The 19,403-nt window shown below is 48.7% G+C and overlaps 2 protein-coding genes and 1 long non-coding RNA gene across 4 annotated transcripts in view; 2 read left to right on the top strand and 1 right to left on the bottom strand.

The window, feature by feature from the left end:
* The first annotated feature begins 2,055 nt into the window (after positions 1-2,055).
* On the top strand, positions 2,056-4,146 carry LOC129626189 (uncharacterized). 2 transcript variants are annotated; one of them, XR_008701807.1, is made up of 3 exons: positions 2,056-2,334; positions 2,780-2,943; positions 3,779-4,146. It is a non-coding gene; the product is annotated as an uncharacterized LOC129626189 (long non-coding RNA). The 2 variants fall into 2 exon arrangements; XR_008701808.1 differs by having other exon boundaries at positions 3,814-4,145.
* Positions 4,147-5,960: 1,814 nt separating this feature from the next.
* The window catches only part of JAG1 (jagged canonical Notch ligand 1), a 44,474-nt gene continuing 31,031 nt past the window's right edge, over positions 5,961-19,403 (bottom strand). Inside the window, exons 19-26 of the mRNA XM_055543400.1 lie at positions 12,768-12,795; positions 12,256-12,341; positions 10,801-10,914; positions 10,047-10,156; positions 9,727-9,960; positions 9,387-9,518; positions 8,835-8,985; positions 5,961-8,131 (exon numbers count right to left, since the gene is read on the bottom strand). Coding sequence (XP_055399375.1) covers positions 7,674-8,131; positions 8,835-8,985; positions 9,387-9,518; positions 9,727-9,960; positions 10,047-10,156; positions 10,801-10,914; positions 12,256-12,341; positions 12,768-12,795 — 1,313 coding nt within the window. The 3' untranslated portion in view covers positions 5,961-7,673. The remainder of the gene's footprint in view (positions 8,132-8,834; positions 8,986-9,386; positions 9,519-9,726; positions 9,961-10,046; positions 10,157-10,800; positions 10,915-12,255; positions 12,342-12,767; positions 12,796-19,403) is intronic.
* LOC129625283 (reactive oxygen species modulator 1-like) lies at positions 13,091-13,361 on the top strand. The gene has a single exon (XM_055543401.1). The coding sequence runs from the start codon at positions 13,091-13,093 to the stop codon at positions 13,328-13,330; it is 240 nt and encodes a 79-aa protein (XP_055399376.1). The 3' UTR covers positions 13,331-13,361.

Below are 19,403 nucleotides of genomic sequence, written 5' to 3' on the forward strand. Positions count from 1 at the left end.
GAAGAAACACAAACTGGAATCAAGATTGCCGGGAGAAATATCAATAACCTCAGATATGCAGATGACACCACCCTCATGGCAGAAAGTGAAGAGGAACTCAAAAGCCTCTTGATGAAAGTGAAAGTGGAGAGTGAAAAAGTTGGCTTAAAGCTCAACATTCAGAAAACAAAGATCATGGCATCCGGTCCCACTACTTCATGGGAAATAGATGGGGAAACAGTGGAAACGGTGTCAGACTTTATTTTTCTGGGCTCCAAAATCACTGCAGATGATGACTGCAGCCATGAAATTAAAAGACGCTTACTCCTTGGAAGGAAAGTTATGACCAACCTAGATAGCATATTCAAAAGCAGAGACATTACTTTGCCAACAAAGGTTCGTCTAGTCAAGGCTATGGTTTTTCCTGTGGTCATATATGGATGTGAGAGTTGGACTGTGAAGAAGGCTGAGCGCCGAAGAATTGATGCTTTTGAACTGTGGTGTTGGAGAAGACTCTTGAGAGTCCCTTGGACCGCAAGGAGATCCAACCAGTCCATTCTGAAGGAGATCAGCCCTGGGATTTCTTTGGAAGGAATGATGCTGAAGCTGCAACTCCAGTACTTTGGCCACCTCATGCGAGGAGTTGACTCATTGGAAAGGACTCTGATGCTGGGAGGGATTGGGGGCAGGAGGAGAAGGGGATGACAGAGGATGAGATGGCTGGATGGCATCACTGAGTCGATGGATGTGAGTCTGAGTGAACTCCGGGAGTTGGTGATGGACAGGGAGGCCTGGCGTGCTTCGATTCATGGGGTCGCAAAGAGTCGGACACAACTGAGCGACTGATCTGATCTGATCTGATTTGATGATATTTATCTTTGTCTGTCTTCACTTTGGTATGATAATCTCTAGACCCATCCATGTTGGTGCAAATGGCAATATTTCATTCTTTTTGTGGCTGAATAATATTCCATATCACATCTGCTTCATCCATTCATCTGTTGATGGACAGATGTCTTGGCTGTTCTACATGGTGCTGCGATGAACATTGAATGTGAAAGTGTTAGTCGCTCAGTCATGTGGGACTCTGCGACCCCATGGACTGTAGCCCGCCAGGCTCCTCTGTGCATGGAATTCTCCAGGCAAGAATACTGGAGTGGATTGCCATGCTCTTCTCCAGGGGATCTTTCCCACCCAGAGATCAAACCCAGGTCTCCCACATTGCAGGCAGATTCTTTATTTACCATCTGCGCCACCAGGGAAGCCCCTCTATGAACGCTGAGGTGCATGTATCTTTGTCAGTTCAAGTTTTCATCTTTTCCAGATATATGCTCAAGAGTAGGATTGCTGGATCATATGGTTAGCTCTATTTTCAGTTGTTTAACAGTTCAGTCTCCGTACTGTTTTCCATAGTAACTGCATCAGTTTACCTTCTGTAAAGGCCTTTTTACCCATGTTGGATCAAGAACTCACAGTTCGCAAACGTAAAGATGCCAGCCATGGACGCAGCTGAGCGAGGTGGGAGGCCTCGCTCAGCGCCCCACCCCCACATTCCTTTTCTTTTATGTCTTGGCCACTTCGTCCTTAGTTTTGTGCAAACCTGTTGCTGTTTCACATTTGTGCTCTTCCTTTCTGATTGGTGCCTTGGACTCTTTCAAAAACACTTCCAGAAACCGTCCTGCGGAGCCAGAAAACCCCCGAGGATATCTGACTGTCATCATCCTGAACTTGGGGGGGCGGTGTACATTTCTGTCTCCAGGACAGCGTTTTCCTAAATGGGTCCTCGAGGGTGCCTTGGCGCATAGGAAACTTTAGCATAAAGCGCGTAATTCTGGGCTCCCCAGCATGAGCAACAGGTTGAAGACGTGGGATCCACTCCGGCCCCTCCTCGGCAGGTGGGCACACGTGGAGGAATCCAGTGGCCCACGGGTGGTTCCGGGAATCCCCGGATGTGTCTATGCTGGCCCTGACCACGGATGGCATCACGTTCAGCTGCCTGGGAGTTTAGTCCTTTAACTAGTCGGGTGCTATTTGCTCTGTAGCCTGCCCTGGAGCCAAGCATGGTGGAGGGGCTGTGAGAGCAGGCCTGTTCAGTGGCAGTCACCTGATCCTGCCCGCCCCTCCCGGCTGCTGCCGAAAGGACCCTCTTGAAAACCCGGTGAGGTGCGCCTGTGCGTGCAACGCAGAGGGAGGGGCAGGATGTAGGCTGCTGTCGCTTGCTTTCCTTTCTCACCCTCTTTTCCTGCGATTCATTTTCTAATTCCGTGAAGCAGAAACTCAAAAGGAAATCCGAAGCTGGCCAAGAACAAGGGACTCGCCTCCAAAGGAGCGGGGCCATGTCTGCCTTTGCTTTGGGTAATGTGCATTGTTCGTGGGGTCGTAAAGCTGTCAATTTCTAGGCAGAGTCTGGAGGAGGCAAGCTCGGATGGTCACACTGACTTTGTGGTGGCATCCTGTGCCTTCACTTTGGTCCCTTGCTCACTTCCCAAGTTTGCATCTTTGACAATCACATCAAGGGCAGAATCTGGAGATAAACCTGACAAATCCCCAGAAGATGCTGAAAACACGGCAACCCAGCTGGCAGCCCCAGATTCTAGCCCTAATTCTTGCTTACTCGGTCTGACCTGTAATGGGTCTCTGATCCTCTCTAGATCCCAGTTTTCCCACCTGGGAAAGGAAGGGCGGATCCTTTGCTTGGGAAGGTCTTCGATTGCGTTAATATCCAGTGAGTCTCCCATGAAGTCTTTTCAGCTGCACTTTTCTGAGAAAGGCTGAAGTAAAGCAGCTTTTCCCGCTTCAGGTGGAAAACAGAGCCGGGGCCAACCAGTCTGGGTGCGGACCTGTCATTAGGAAGCCAGCTGCCAGCTCGCGTTCCCTTGGGATGGAGGAGGAGCCCCGCTGTCCCTGCCAGGAGAGGGTCCCTTTAACAAAAAGCTGTTGCCGCCATCTGCTTTCGCCCTCTGGGTAATTCAGCTCCTGGGTGCCCTGATGTGGAGAGTGGCGGGGGAAGCGTTGGGAGGGGGGGGCAGGTAAGTCAGTGGGCAGGCCTCGATTCAAGGTTCTTATTGGACTTTAGAGTCTTTACTCACCGAGTTAATTTCCCCAACTTGCCTATCACAGGTTAATACTGGACCCATGCATAATGATACATAATTTAAGACTTGTAAAAGCTGCCCAGGACTTGAAAGAAACGCAGTCTAAGCCAGGAGCCTGTGCCTGGCATGCAAGAGCAAGTAACACAGGTAGAATTTATGTCCAAAGCGGGGGAGCCGCACCCTCGTGACACAATCTCAGAGGGTGCCACGCTGTGTGCAGCCCTTCTGTGCCAGGCGGCAGCACCCGAGCCCTGCAACCATCACCCCCACTTGCCCTTAACCATCACTGGAAAGCAGTTAGTTGTTCACAAGGGGAAGTTCTTTATTCTAAGACCCAGGAATATCGCATAGACGTAAAGTGACACAACATGAATGCCCTAATGGTTTCTGAACTCTGTTTTTAAGACTTCTGGGGCCAGAACCCCACAGAACTGCCCTGGGCACCCTTCTACTTCTGATAGCCAAGCTGTCTGTTGGCATAGTTGGAGCCTGACATAGCCTGAGTCGGGATGTTTAGCTGCTTGTGGGATGGAAAAAAAATGTTAAGAAAAATAATTGTTGTTTTTGCAAACTATCTATTTAAAAACAGAACCTCAGGAAGCAGATTTCTGTTTCAAGGCTCGGATGAATCAGAGCTTACAAAGTATAAATACACATTAGCAGGAGGAGGCTTCCCATAACCCAGCGCTGGTGTGTCTTCCCAGCTCCGGAACCTCTGACTCCTGCTTCTCATTCCCAGCAGAGGCAAGAAAGCAAGCCTCCATGGAAGCGGAAGTGCTGGAACCTCGCTCAGCCCGAGTTGCAAACCTCTGCAGGCCAGTGGAAGTTTGTATTTTTCTTTAAAAGCAACTGGTTGTTCACCACACACTCGCTCACTTTGGGGTCAACAGGTGTATGCTGTTCGGAAATGTGGCAAACCCACAGGCTGATTCCTTGGGCTCTTTGCTACCTAAGAAAGATTACCAAATAAGTTAACTTTGACTCACTGACCCCTCAGATCAGCCAATAAAATGAAGCGCTTACACCACAACTTGCTCAAGGGGTAGTGTAATTGATTTACTTAAAAATGATGTCAGGTGGCAATTGAGCAACAAACTGGCTTCCAGACTGCTTAATTCAGTTTAACAAGGAGGAAAAACCTTGTAATTAACGGAAGAGCTTGAATACTTTGGAAGCTGTTTTCAAAGTCTGCCATACCTAAGCTGCGGAGGGTGGGGGTAGGAGGGGACAGCTTGTTGAACTATAAGTTCCCAGGCCCTGCTTGCAAGTCAGGGGCCAGGCCTGGGATTCTGCATTTAAGAGAAACCCCTTTGCAAGTTCTGCTTCTCTGCTCATCACCCAGTCTCACTTGACTTTTAGTCAAGCTATACTCCCTTTTCTGTTCTAAGTCTACATTGTATATGTACATCTAGAATCCTAGGACAGTTTCCCATCCTAAAGCAACCAGCTTTGAGCTGCTGTTTTCCTGGAGTTTCATGGTATATATGTACTAATGTTGGAATTCTAGTTCATCATGTTTCTGATTGGAAAATTCTTCATCTTCCAGAGCCTGATTATAGAGGGCACAGAGCTTTCCGGGGGCGGGGTTGGGGGGGGGGGGAGGTTCTGGGGCTTTTCTCTTGCAGTTTCCTGCCCCCAGGACAACCAGGACTCCAGTGCAGGATGCCTGCTATCTGAAGAAAGGTGACACCCGCCCTTAACAACCAAGGTCCTGGCTTCGAACTGTGTCCAGATGAGCCTGTCTCCTCCTTTCCACCACCCAGTGTGTCCTGCGTAGACGGCTCCTTGAAATAACAAGATCACTCCTGTCTTAGAACAAAGAACTGCAGAGGTCATCAAACGTTTTTCTTGGCACACAAGCATCTGACAACTACCCAGGGAATTTGGGGGTCCTGCAGAATCCAAGTTTACAAACCACTAGAGCAAGGTAGTGTTGTAATTCAGATTTAGTCCTGCTGGTCTGTCTGCTCCTCCCTCTGACCCCACCCTGCAAAGAGCCGCACCCAGAAGGGGAGCCGTCATGGGGACCACCCAACTCTGCAGAGAGCCGCGCCCAGACGGGGAGCCGTTGGGGACCAGGCTCGTCTCGGTGCTTGTCCTTGGTGCCGCCTCCCAGGTGAGCCAGAACTCCGTCCCCACCCCTGACCATGCACAAGGAACAGGGACCTGCCATCCGTTCTTAACCACGACACCCGCTGGGACACAGCTCCTAACCTGGTAGAAAGAGAAGGGTCCCAAGAATGAAGCAAGATCAGTATCCGCATGGCTTTTCCTGCGCTCAGCCTGGTGCTCCAGTTGGACGTGCACCATGAAGACTGGATGGGGTGTACAGCTGGAGAGCAGAGGCTGGGAGGAGGGCAAGCTGGGGCTTCCTGCACAGAGGAGGGCACTCCTGGCAGCTCCCTGAAGCTGCTGGAAGCTGTCCACGAGCCCGTCACTGGCGGCTCAGCCTCCACGCAGAAGGTGCCAGAAGCAAGGCCCCCCCACACACACCCCTGGCACCATGCGGGCACACCTGTTGCCCACAGCTCTCCTGCCTGTCACCGGTGGGACAGCCCAGTGCCGGCTCCCAGGGCTGACCAAGAGGGAGGCTGGTGGCAGCTCACCCCTGGGAGCAAGGTGATGAGTGGTGAGATGGGCCCTCACCCCCAGAGCCTGGCATCACCACCTCCTGGATGCCAGCCTGGAGGCAGGAGCATGCACAGAAGCCTCGAGGGTGTGGTCCGCAGTGACGCCAGGACAGTCCTATTCATCCAAGTAGCCAGAGAGGAAGAGAAGGCATCCTGCCTCCCTCCTAATCCCTCAGCACCGATTCCAAGCTATTTAAAACCCTCTAAGGTGGGTATCGCCCCAAAGTTGCTCAAAACAATTCACATCCACACTGCAGGCCATTAATCCAGTGGTGTTTATTCAAGCAGTATTCACACTCGCTGTCAAATAACAAGGGCATCAAGACCCCGAAGATGGGGCTCTCACAGCTCCAGCTTCACAGCAGCCTCTCTGGGAGGGGTTTCAAGAACTTAAGATGAAGGTGATGGCTGAAAAGGCTTGCCATTCTTGCTCTGGGTCCCCGAAGAGTACAGCCTGCTTCTCTCATCCCGGTCACCAGACAGACCCAGGCCAGCGGCAGAGGCACAGCTGGGCAAAACTACGTAAGCTCAGAAGAGGCCACACTGGTCCATGTTTTCGTACAAAAAATTTAATAAATATGACTTTTCAAAATGTATTGCCAGGAACAACACAAAGATGCATGTTTATGTTCGTATAACACTAAGAGGACAATACAAAGGATCTTCACGGTCTCAATGGTGAACTAACAAAATCAGTTTTGAATAAGCCTTTTTGAACTTAAACTTCATCATAGCGTTTTGATTTCCTCACTTAAGGCAGGCAGTGGACTCTATGGCAAATCTAAACAGTGATCTTACTGGACATTTTATGATTCAAGTATTCAACTAGCTTATTAGAATACTCCCTAAATGCAGTAGATAAAAAAATCAAATCAGTCTTATATAACGAATGGTGAAAAGAAATCAGAATTTACAAAATAAGATTGGTGTGCTTCCAACTTCACACAATTAATTTGATATTTTTATTGATCTTCAACCACTCACGTTTTGGCTATGTTTAGTCATAGCTCACCTTGTTCCCTTAAACTGCTAGGCAGCAGATCATCTGCCTGTCTCTCTTCAAGTCTTAAAAAAAACACCTGTTCTAGACTAATTCTCAAACTGCCTCTCAGTCGGGGTTTTAAATATCTGACGTCGTACGGAAAAAAAAAAAAAATTCCACCAGTATTCCAGGCACAAAAGGCCACTCTATTGTCTTAAACTATTTTCAAACACCTTAATTTTGGCTTATAGGCAACACGTAATAAGAAAATAGGTTCAAAAAAATAAAGCCATACGCTTATAACGCTATCAAAAACCTTCAATTCTAAACACGTACATATAAATAAAAAGGAATGATGTCTTAAGGCTCTTGATTATTAAGTTAATAAATCAAATATACACAGTGATTAATAAAAAAAAGAATTATTTACATAACTATACAAAATTCTACTTTTGACACATTTTTCCTCTTTAAATTCTTCATTTTACCAGCAACTGCTGACATCAAAGTCCCCCCTCCCCCAACAACAACAAAATACAATAAAAAAAATAAATAATAAACTCATTTGTGATAGTTGCTGTGGTTCTGAGCTGCAAAGGCACTTTTCAAATACAGAACTACTTGGACGTCATCATAAAACCAATATACAAACACAACTCAAGAGTCAATAAATATAAATAAAAACTATGATCCTAAGACTGCATCACCATCGGGACATCTGGCAGAAATGGAAGCTGGGCGTACTCCTGGGAGCCTGATCCGGAGGTGCGGGCAGGCAGGGGCGGGGGGCCCGGTGTTTGCATAGCTGCGCGGTGTGGTGCCACCCAGCCAACCACAGAAACTACCATTGCCAGTGTAAGCCAGCTTGTCAGAACTTAAATTAACACGGGACTCTACATCCAGGACAGCGTGGGGCCGGAACACGACAGACAGGGCGGCTGCGGGAGCGGAAGCCCCGGGAGCCCCTGGACAGCGCCCGCCCGTCTGCTATACGATGTACTCCATGCGGTTCAGGCTCTGCGCGCTCTCCAGGTCTCTGTTGTCCTGTTTGTTTGTCCAGTTGGGGTGTTTGGCCGGCGTGCCATGGGCGGGCTTCTCCTCTCGGTCGACCAGCGTGTACGTGGCCTGCTTGGCGAAGCGCGCCTTCTGCTGGTGCTTGTCCATGTCATCCTCCTCCACCTCCGAGTTGTGTGTCCTTATTTTGGACATTTTGGAGTTCTTGCTCTCGTAGTCCTTGACGGGGACCGTGTTGGCCCCGTGCTTCTCGATGGGGTTCTTAATCTGGTTCAGCTGCTCGCGCACGTTGTTGGTGGTGTTATCCTCGGAAGCCGCGCGTGCGTGGCTGCCCGGCTTCCGGCGCTTGCGCACGCACCAGTAGAAGGCGGTCACCAGGCAGCAAACCCAGGCCACGGTCAGCACCGAGCTCAGCAGCGGCACCAGGAAATCTGCACGGCAGGGCGGCGGCGGGGAGCCCGGTGAACCACACCACAGCCCCAGCCTTTTCCCCACCCGCACCATCCCTCCCGGCGTCCTCAGAGACCCTGCCGGCCTCCCCAGAGTGACCAGGCCAAACGGCAGCCCATACGGGTGCCCACCTCCGTGTGGGGAGGGGCGTCTGGGCCAGGGGTGGGGAGTCCGGCTACTGAGACAGCTCATGAGATGAGTGGTTCTCAGAATCTTCAGAAAGAGGGCCCTGGGACGCATGGCTCCAACGCCCCCGGGAGTCCCTTGCCAGCTATAGCACAGTGATGCTCCAGGGATCCCCGGGGGACTCCAGCTGCCCTGCAGGGCCACTGAGCCATTCATCAAAGCTGTGCTTAGGATGGACTGTTCCCCAACCCCAGAGCACAAGCAGGCTCCACGAAGATGCATACTCAGGGTACGGCAACACTCTGCCAGGGCGGTGCCTGGCAGCCAGAGACAGCCCGCAGGCAGGGGACAAGTCAGGCCACCTCTGCCCACAGTCATGGGATCCAGTCATGTCAGCCGGCCTCTGTCTTCTTGCTAATTAAAAATGGGGGTCCTTGAACAGGGAACCGACAGGTAACTTCCCGCCTGGGGGTTTCCCTGGATGTAGGCTGTGCTGGTCTTATTGATGAGCTGGACAGGACGGTCCCCACAGAAAGGGACCCTGACCCCACCACCTACCTGTTCTGCTCTTCAGAGGACGCCTCTGAACTCTCACTTCTGCAACGGCAGCAATCAGCGAGCTGTTCCCGTCACGTTTACTGACGAGATTTATGATTTTGTCCGTGATCTCCTTGATAGGGTTTCCATCATCCCGGATGTCTTCAGCAGACTGGAAAAGGAAGCATCAGACCCAGGGGGTCAGGGACACTCACCAGTCACTTTTACTCAAAATTATTTGACCATACATGTATGCCATTCCCTGGCGGCTCAGACGGGAAAGAATCTGTCTACAGTGCTGGAGGACCCAGCTGGGGATTTCTGGGCTGGGAAGATCTCCTGGAGAAGGGAATGGCAACCCACTCCATTATTCCTGCCTAGGAAATCCTATGGACAGAGGAGCCTGGTGTGCTATGGTCCATGGGGTTGCAAAGAGTTGGATACGACTGAGCTCCTAACACACATGTACGTCAAGCTCTCCTTCCATGTATCTGTTCATCTGGATACCAGCCAAGTGAGCTTTCTGTGCTACTTCCAGTGAAAGGACTAGGTGTGAATGGGTCTCATACTCACAATGGCCACGTGTATTTCATTGTTTGCAGAAGGGGAAGGCTCGCAAGCTATGTAAATCGAATATTCGGCAGAAACATTCTTCAAAATATTCAAATTCCGCAGTTCGCTGCAAATATGCTCCGTGGTGAGACCCTAGAATGATATTTTAAAATCCACACGTGTGTAAGGGAGAGGAATGAAAAAAGACTGCTGTTTACTTGAAAGGGAGGCTGCATGCAAGCCGAGCTTTGGTGAAGGACAAGAATCCAGGCTAAGGAAGAGATCCGAGCTCATGATGTCTCTGCTTTAGGGCAAGCGGACACACCCCACCTCTCCAGAGCCAGCCAGAAATGTTCCGTACCGGCGACATCATCTCCTTGTTGAAGGTGAACGTGATGTTGGCACAGTTGTCCTGGTAGTAGGGGTCGGACGCGCACTTGGTCTTCACGGGCTGGAGGCTTGATGACCGGCACTCGCCCACCCCGGTGCAGGGGCGCACGAAGCACTGGGTGTCCAGGATGGGCACGCAGTTCTGCCCGCTGGGGCACTCGCTGTGCCCTCTGTGCAGTGAGCAAGGGCGGGGGCCACACCACACCTGCAGAGACAGACGGAGCACGGCTCAGGAGGTGCCCAGTGGCAGTCCACGCGGCCTCGGGATGAGGGCGGCCAGGCCGCACCTACCTTGGAGCAGGCGACCCTCCCGTCCAGGCACTGGCAGGCATTGCAGTCGGCATCCCACTTGGCCCCGTCGGGTATCACGCTCCCCATGGTGACGCACGACCTCCCTGAAACTGAGGCAGAGACCCATGAGTGGCAGGAGCTGCCCTTTCTGGGGACCGTCCTCCTGATTCTTCACTCCCCGCCCAGCAGGAGATGCTGACGCCTGTCGCCCTCTGCCCTGTGACAACGCAGCTGCTCCCAGCGGGCAAGCGTTCTTGGCCACCCCCCAGCGGGCCCTGCACCTGGCCACACGACCAGCTATGGTCAGTGCAGCATCCAGGGACAGGAGCGAGCGGAGTCTCCCCCTGGGAGTGAGCTCGGCCCCTCGAGAGCCTGCCATGTGCCAGGAAAAGGACACACCCTGGGTAGTGCCAGTCCAAAAAGGGTGGGGTGGCACACAGGACAGAACTGGGTGCCCAGCGCAAGGCATCCATCACTCTGCTTGCCCTGTGTGCCCACGAGCATCACAACTGCCTGCTGTAGGCACAGAGGATGGGGAAGGTTGTTACAGAGCATAATGGTGACAAAAGCTGGCTAAAACTAAGTGACTCTACTTTCAAAGGACCCTCAGGTTTCCCAGTCCTGGGGGTCTCCAGTGGATGTGCCCTCTGTATTCTCTCCCTGAGCACAATGTCATCACACTAACAGTCGAAAAGGTGGCTGCAATGCCTGCTCGGCCCAGGGGACCCACGGCAGCGGGACCTGGCCCACATACCTTCCTGGCATTTGGCACCACTGTGCCCTGGGGGGCAGATACAGCGGTAACCATTGATCTCATCCACGCAGGTCGCCCCGAAAGCACAAGGTGAAGACTGGCACTCGTTGATGTCTAGGAGAAATGGTCAAGTTTAGGCTCCAATGGGAGGCACCAATGCTTTTCTGATAAAATACACAGACAGGATCTGTAGGCCTAAGTATAGGCTGAGTGCATTTTCATCATGTGACCAGCACCCAAATGAAGAAATGATCATCAGTACTGCCAAAGTCTCCGGTCACCGCTACCCAAGGGTTACCACTAGACTGACTTCTAACAGCTTAGAACTTCTCATTAGGGGAAACAGCAATTTTTAATTAAATGCTCCTTTTCTCTGATAGTGTAATTTAGAGAACAATGGCCAGCAAAGATCTTGAAAAGGGTCAGCTAGCAAGTATCTTAGGCTTTGTGGGCCATGTGGTCTCTTGTCCCAGCTGCTCAACTCTTGCAGCATGAAAGCAACCCTTGACAGTACATAAACAAGCTGTGGGTCAATAAAACTGTATTTACAAAAACAGGCAGTGGGCCAGATTTGGCCCCCAGACCATAACCTGCCAATCCTTGATTCAGAAACATGAAATAGACACAAAGTCCCCCACCCAGTGGAGCCCCTGGTGGCTCAGTCAGTAGAGTCTGCCAGAAGTGCAGGATACCCGGGTTCAATTCCTGGGTCAGGAAGACCCGGGAAGATCCTGAGTTGGGAAGACCCCCTGGAGAAGGCAATGGCAACCCACTCCAGTATTCCTGCCTGGAGAATCCCATGGATGGAGGGGCCTGGTGAGCTACAGTCCATGGGGTCACAAAGAGTTGGTCACGAGTGAGTGACTTCACTTTCACTGTTCTTTTCCCCCACCCAGTAGTTCTTGAAGATCCAGACTTGGGGGCCTCAAGGAGGACCAGTTTAAAAGTTTAAACAATTATTGAGGGATAAGAACACACACAAAGAAGCACAACTGATCTATAATTTTTTTTGGCAAAAGAAAGGGCATGTAAAAAAGTAGGGAAAAGGCTCAGAATAAACTGTAAACTTCCTAAAAAACTGGATTTCCTGACCTCATTTTGTTTGAATCATTTCAGTGGGGCCTGATCAAGCCTTAGAAACCACAGCCTCAGCCCTTCCTGTGGCTGAGGTCTGAGGCTATGCATCCTTGCCCATGCTTCATGCTACCACAGGAGAAGCACACTTTTCTTATAGCCTCAGAGTAGATTAACCATCAGATGCTGTGGCCGAGGCTCTTCCCTCAGGAGTGAGGAGGGCTGTGCGCCCCAGGGAGAGTCCAGCCAGGGGCATCTTACTCCCAGCTGGAAGCAGGAGACTAATTGTCAAGGCTACTCAGAACCATGGCCATAACTGTTTTAGAGATGAAAACTCTTCGACTAAGGGGTGGGGAGATAGCAGTCAGAGGTGGTCCTTACTTATTCTGCAGTCGGGCCCAGCGAAGCCGGGGGCGCATTCACAGCGGTACCAGTTCTCACCATCCACGCATGTGCCACTGTTGTAACTACAAGAGCAAAGGCCACTTGGTTACCACCTCCCTGTCTGCCACTTCCCCCACCAAAGGCGGCCCCACACCGGTTATGATGGGCAGCTCTCAGCCCTGCCCACACGCACCAGTGCCTGGGTCCCACCCCCAGAGCGTGCAATTCACAGTTCCTGGTTGCAGGAGCTCTGGTTGCATCCCAGGCACTAAACCCTCCCCGGTGATTCCTGTGTACAGCCAAGTCTGAGCATCACTGCTCTAAACGCGGACACCATCTGACTGAAGTGTGGCCCACGAACTGGAGTGATGGGCACTGCCTGGGAGCTTGTTGGAAAGAAGGAATCTGCAGCAACCCCCAGCTCTCCTGAATCAGAAGCTGGATTTTATATAGGAGGCCCACACTTGTCACCGCCAACAAGTGCCTGCATAACAGGGCGTCATGCTTACCAGGGATGAGGACTGCAGTCATTGGTGTCTGCAAAGTAAAAAAAAAAAAAAATTTAAAAACTTAACAGCGAAGCCTTCTTAGCCCTAAGTGAAAACACCCGTGATTTCCACGATACCCAAATGATAAGGCTGTCATTAACGCCAGCAGGAGGAGCTTAAGGCCCCTGCTCAGCTGGAACCAGGCCCACATCACACTGCTGCCGTCACCGTGGGACACTCGTACACAGGAAGAGGCCCCGGGAGGGCTGGGCAGGGGGATGTGAGGATGGCTCTTGGTCAGACCAGGGCCGGGAAGCAAGCCGCCATCGAAGCCCACGAGTGAGATGCCAGTGGCCGTGGGTCCCTATGGACAGTCCCAGCCAAGCTGCTTTGACCGCGTGAAGATGGGCTTCGTGATGGGTTGCACCATGGGCACGGCAGCAGGGGCGCTCTTCAGCACCTTTTACTGTCTCAGGATGGGAATTCGGGGCCGGGAGCTGATGGGCAGCATCGGAAAAACCATGATGCAGAGTGGCGGCACCTTTGGCACATTCATGGCCATCGGGATGGGCATCCGATGCTAATCAGGGCAGTGGTTGCCCGCAACATCCACCCCTTCCCATCAGTTCCATCCCATGTGTACTGTAATAAAGCAAGTCTTTGAGTATTTGGAAAAAGAAAGAAAGATTAATCATAATGGAAACGATTCTACAGATAAAAAATGTTTCTCTTGTGGCCAAATGGGGCATTTTTGCCGGCGATGTCCTGCCAAGCAGGGACAACAAGCCGTGCCAATCAACCCCAGGTAGCTGGACCTCAGTTCCACCACCGCAACAATATTAACCCCTGACGTGCCGGTTACTCCGATTCCAACGGGAGTGGCTGGCCCCCTACCTGAGGGCATTGTAGGACTTGTGCTGGGGCGTAGCTCGCTTTCCCTTTAAGGAATTTCGGTGGTGCCTGGTGCAGTAGATTCTCATTACACTGGGGAAATTAAAGTTTTGATCTAGCCGCCTACTAAAACTGTGCAAATTAATAAAGGTCAAAGAATAGCACAGCTTTTGCTTTTACCTTATTATCAGACAGGAAAAACCTTGACTTCTCAAGCTAGGGGCCCCAGAGGATTTGGATCCAGCGATCTAGCTTTTTGGGTGCAGGAAATTACAGCTCCTAGGCCTTTAAAAGATCTTTTAATTCAAGGAAATAAAATGTCAGGGCTGTTAGATACTGGAGCAGACATCTCTTGCATTGCTAGAAAAGATTGGCCCTCGTCCTGGCTGACACGCTTGACCAGTGCCAGCTTGGTAAGAATAGGGTCAGTGCCCTCGGTTGCTAAGAGCTCACAAATTTTGACATGGTCAGATGAGAAGGGGGCACAAGGCACTTTTTGTCCATATGTGGTTCCTTCACTACCTTTTTCTTTATGGGGGAGAGATATATTATCTCAGATGGGAATGCTTTTATATAGCCCAGATGAAAAGGTTACTAATCAAATGCTGCAAATGAGGTATAATCTTGATAAGGGGCCTGGTAAAGATCAGCAGAAAATTGTTTCTCCATTAGAGGTGGTCCCTAACAAGAATAGAGAAGGTCTGGGATATTCAAATTTACCCTAGAGGCTCTTGCTCTTGCTGCCGACCCTATTACCTGGAAATCTGATAATCCGGTATGGGTGGAACAATGGCCCTTAACAGCTGAAAAGCTATAGGCAGCTGAGGATTTAGTTATGGAACAACTGACAGCCAGCCATACAGAGCCTTCTAATAGCCCCTGGAATACTCCTATTTTTGTTATTAAGAAAAAATCAGGAAAATGGAGATTCTTACAAGATTTGAGAGCTATAAACGCAACTATGGAAGACATAGGGGCCCTCCAGCCGGGCCTCCCTTCCCCAGTGGCTGTGCCTTTCCAGTATAATGTGATGGTTATAGACCTACAGAATTGTTTTGTTACCAGCCCCCTGGCTGTTCAGGATTGTAAAGGGTTTGCTTTCAGTCTCCCTTCAGCTAAAGGGAATGAAAAATAGCCTCATCTTGTGTCAGAAATTTGTAGACCAAGCTGTGCAAAATGCTAGAGGAAAGTATAAAGATCTATATTTGATACATTATATGGATGATATTTTGGCAGCTCATAAGGACAGAACCTTGTTACAACAAATTTTATCTGAATTGATTGAGGCCTTGGAAAGATGGGGTTTAAAGATAGCTCCAGATAAGATACAAGTAAATCCTCCTTTTTCTTATTTAGGGAGGGTATTCAATACCCATACCGTGAGTCATGCCCCTTTGCAGCTGCGGAGAGATCATTTACTAACTTTAAATGATTTCCAAAAATTATTAGGGGACATTAATTGGATATGGCCACATTTAAAACGGACTACTGCAGATTTAAAGCCTTTGTTTGTTTGCTTAAAAAGCAATCCTAATCCCAGTTCTAAGAGAAAGTTGACTAGTGAGGCAGAGTTGGCTCTTGTTAAAGTGGATGAGGCTTTAAATGATCAGTTGATTAGGATTAATATTACCAGAGGATGGGGTTTAATTATTCTCGCCACAGAGCATACACCTACAGGATGCTTGTGTCAAGAAGGCCCATTGGAATGGCTCCATCTACCAGTGACCCCAAGAAAAATAGTTTTATCTTATCCTAGCTTGGTGGCACGATTAATTATAAAAGGTAGAAAAAGAAGTGTGGAACTTTTTGGAAAAGAAGTAGCAAATATAGTGATTTCATTCAATAAGGATCAACTGCAATTTCTTTTACAAAATAGTGATGATTGACAAGTTGCCCTGATAAGATTTCAGGGGTCAAATTTTGTTTCATTTGCTCTCAAGCCCCCTACTGCATTTTTTGAAAGCACATCCAGTGATTTTTCTGAAGAAATTTTCTATTCAACCTTTGGAAGGGGCAATTTTAGTTTTAACAGATGGTTCCTCTAATGGTAAAGCAGTCACGATTATTGATGGAAAATCCCATGTTCAGGTAACTGAAGAGACATTGGCCCAGAGAGCTGAGTTGAGGGCGGTTATTTGGGCTTTTCAACATTTAAGAGACCACACCTTCAATCTTCTGACTGACTCCCGATATATTGTAGGGTTTTTTCCTCATATTGAGACTGCCAATATTCCAGAAAATAAAACTACCATCTTCTCCTTGTTATTTGATTTACAGAAGGAGATTAAGCATAGAGATAAGAAATATTTTGTGGGACATATTAGAGCCCATTCTGGCTTGCCCAGCCCTTTGCATGAAGGAAATGCTTTGGCTGATGCATTAACTAAAGTAATTGCTTTAAACTTACATGAAAAGATTGACAAGGCCAAAAATTCTCACAAAATTCATCATCAAAATGCAGCTGGTTTAAGGTATGAATTTCATATCTCTAGGGAAACAGCTAGAGAAATAGTTATGTCCAAATTGCCCAATATTTAATCCATCTCCACCATTAGGAGTAAATCCCCGAGGCCTTAGGCCTAATGCTCTCTGGCAAATGGACGTAACTCATATCCCGGCCTTTGGAAAACTGTCCTTTGTGCATGTTACCCTGGATACCTTTTCTCATGTTATTACAGCCTCTGGTAGATCAGGTGAAGCAACAAGAGATGTAATTCAGCACTTATTTCAATGCTTTTCCCAAATAGGACTCCCCGAACAGATAAAAACAGATAATGCCCCAGTTTATACTTCTGCTGCTTTTAAGAGATTTTGTCAACAATTATCCATAGTACATTCAACAGGAATACCTTATAATCCCCAAGGCCAAGCCATAGTGGAAAGGGCGCACCAGACTTTAAAAAGTCAGATAGCTAAATGGAGACAGGGAGAATTTAAATATTCCTCTCCACATCATGTTTTACATCATGCTTTGTAATTAATCATTTAAACGTGGACACACAGGGGCAGACTGCAATGACGAGACACTGGACTCCTGAAGGGGCTACGACTTGGCCTCCGGATAGGTGAAAAGACCTCCTTACAGGAGAGAGGAAAGGGCCGGATATACCGCTAACTTGTGGGAGAGGGTACGCTTGTGTGTGTCCACAGGATTCCACTTCTCCTGTTTGGACCCCTGAGGTTACTAAAATCCCTGGGGTCCTGGAGTCCGGGACCGAGGAAGGATGGGGAGACCAGAAGCTCGTCGGGTCCAGACCTGAGGGAGCCAAGGAAACGCCAAAGGGCCAGTGACCCTTCGCCTGAGGCTTCACCGCTAGTATGTCACTTCAGGCACCTGGCGCTTCAGGAGAGACGTGCTGATCGAGCTCAACCCTATTCTGCCCCACCTCGTCACTGTCATCGTACTTAAACAACCACCTCCAGCACGGTACCAACTTGGGGCCAGCTAAAACATCTCGCTCAGTGGGCTGAAGAATTAACAGAAAGGGGGAGATATGAGGCTACTCCTATGATAATGTTTGTGGCTATGCTTGCTGTGTTGGCTTGTCAGCCGAGGCCCTCCAGTGAAGAAAAGGTTCACTGGGCCTATTTGCCTAATCCACCTTCTTTCCAGCCTGCTGATTGGATGAATGAGCCCATTCGTGTTTTTGTTAATGATACTCTTCTTTTTGCCAAGTTTTGCCAAGAAAATGCACTGTTCATAGCAAACACCCTCTTCCAACAACACAAGAGAAGACTCTACACATGGACATCACCAGATGGTCAACACCGAAATCAGATTGATTATATTCTTTGCAGCCAAAGATGGAGAAGCTCTATACAGTCAGCAAAAACAAGACCAGGAGCTGACTGAGGCTCAGATCATGAACTCCTTATTGCCAAATTCAGACTTAAATTGAAGAAAGTATGGAAAGCCACTAGATCATTCAGGTATGACCTAAATCAAATCCCTTATGATTATACAGTGGAAGTGAGAAACAGATTTAAGGGATTAGATCTGATAGATACAGTGCCTGATGAACTATGGACTAAGGTTCGTGACATTGTACAGGAGACAGGGATCAAGACCATCCCCATGGAAAAGAAAGGCAAAAAAGCAAAATGGCTGTCTGGGGAGGCCTTACAAATAGCTGTGAAAAGAAGAGAAGCGAAAAGCAAAGGAGAAAAGGAAAGATATAAACATCTGAATGCAGAGTTCCAAAGAATAGCAAGAAGAGATAAGAAAGCCTTCCTCAGTGATCAAAGCAAAGAAATAGAGGAAAACAACAGAATGGCAAAGACTAGAGATCTCTTCAAGAAAATTAGAGATACCAAGGGAACATTTCATGCAAAGATGAGCTCGATAAAGGACAGAAATGGCATGGACCTAACAGAAGCAGAAGACATTAAGAAGAGGTGGCAAGAATACACAGAAGAACTGTACAAAAAAGATCTTCACGACACAGATAATCACAATGGTGTGATCACTGACCTAGAGCCAGACATCCTGGAATGTGAAGTCAAGTGGGCCTTAGAAAGCATCACTATGAACAAAGCTAGTGGAGGTGATAGAATTCCAGTTGAGCTATTCCAAATCCTGAAAGATGATGCTGTGAAAGTGCTGCACTCAATATGCCAGCAAATTTGGAAAACTCAGCAGTGGCCACAGGACTGGAAAAGGTCAGTTTTCATCCCAATCCCAAAGAAAGGCAATGCCAAAGAATGCTCAAACTACTGCACAATTGCACTCATCTCACACGCTAGTAAAGTAATGCTCAAAATTCTCCAAGCCAGGCTTCAGCAATACGTGAACCGTGAACCTCCAGTTGTTCAAGCTGGTTTTAGAAAAGGCAGAGGAACCAGAGACCAAATTGCCAACATCTGCTGGATCATGGAAAAAGCAAGAGAGTTCCAGAAAAACATCTATTTCTGCTTTATTGACTATGCCAAAGCCTCTGACTGTGTGGATCACAATAAACTGTGGAAAATTCTGAAAGAGATGGGAATACCAGACCACCTGACCTGCCTCTTGAGAAACCTATATGCAGGTCAGGAAGCAACAGTTAGAACTGGACATGGAACAACAGACTGGTTCCAAATAGGAAAGAGAGTATGTCAAGGCTGTATATTGTCACCCTGCTTGTTATATGCAGAGTACATCATGAGAAATGCTGGGCTGGAAGAAGCACAAGCTGGAATCAAGATTGCCGGAAGAAATATCAATAACCTCAGATATGCAGATAACACCACCCTTATGGCAGAAAGTGAAGAGGAACTAAAAAGCCTCTTGATGAAAGTGAAAGAGGAGAGTGAAAAAGTAGGCTTAAAACTCAACATTCAGAAAACGAAGATCATGGCATCTGGTCCCATCACTTGATGGGAAATAGATGGGGAAACAGTGGAAACAGTGGCAGACTTTATTTTTTTGGGCTCCAAAATCACTACAGATGGTGACTGCAGCCATGAAATTAAAAGATACTTACTCCTTGGAAGAAAAGTTATGACCAACTTAGATAGCATATTCAAAAGCAGAGAAATTACTTTGCCAACAAAGGTCCGTTCAGTCAAGGCTATGGTTTTTCCGTATGGATGTGAGAGTTGGACTGTGAAGAAAGCTAAGCGCTGAAGAATTGATGCTTTTGAACTGTGGTGTTGGAGAAGACTCTTGAGAGTCCCTTAGGACTGCAAGGAGATCCAACCAGTCCATTCTGAAGGAGATCAGCCCTGAGATTTCTTTGGAAGGAATGATGCTAAAGCTGAAACTCCAGTACTTTGGCCACCTCATGC

This window comes from Bubalus kerabau, chromosome 13, assembly GCF_029407905.1.
Source record: "Bubalus kerabau isolate K-KA32 ecotype Philippines breed swamp buffalo chromosome 13, PCC_UOA_SB_1v2, whole genome shotgun sequence".
NCBI classification, from domain to species: Eukaryota; Metazoa; Chordata; class Mammalia; order Artiodactyla; family Bovidae; genus Bubalus; species Bubalus kerabau.

What these genes read in the sequence shown, in the direction of transcription:
- LOC129625283 (XM_055543401.1), top strand. Translation starts at nt 13,091, where the DNA reads ATGCCAGTGGCCGTGGGTCCCTATGGACAGTCCCAGCCAAGCTGCTTT.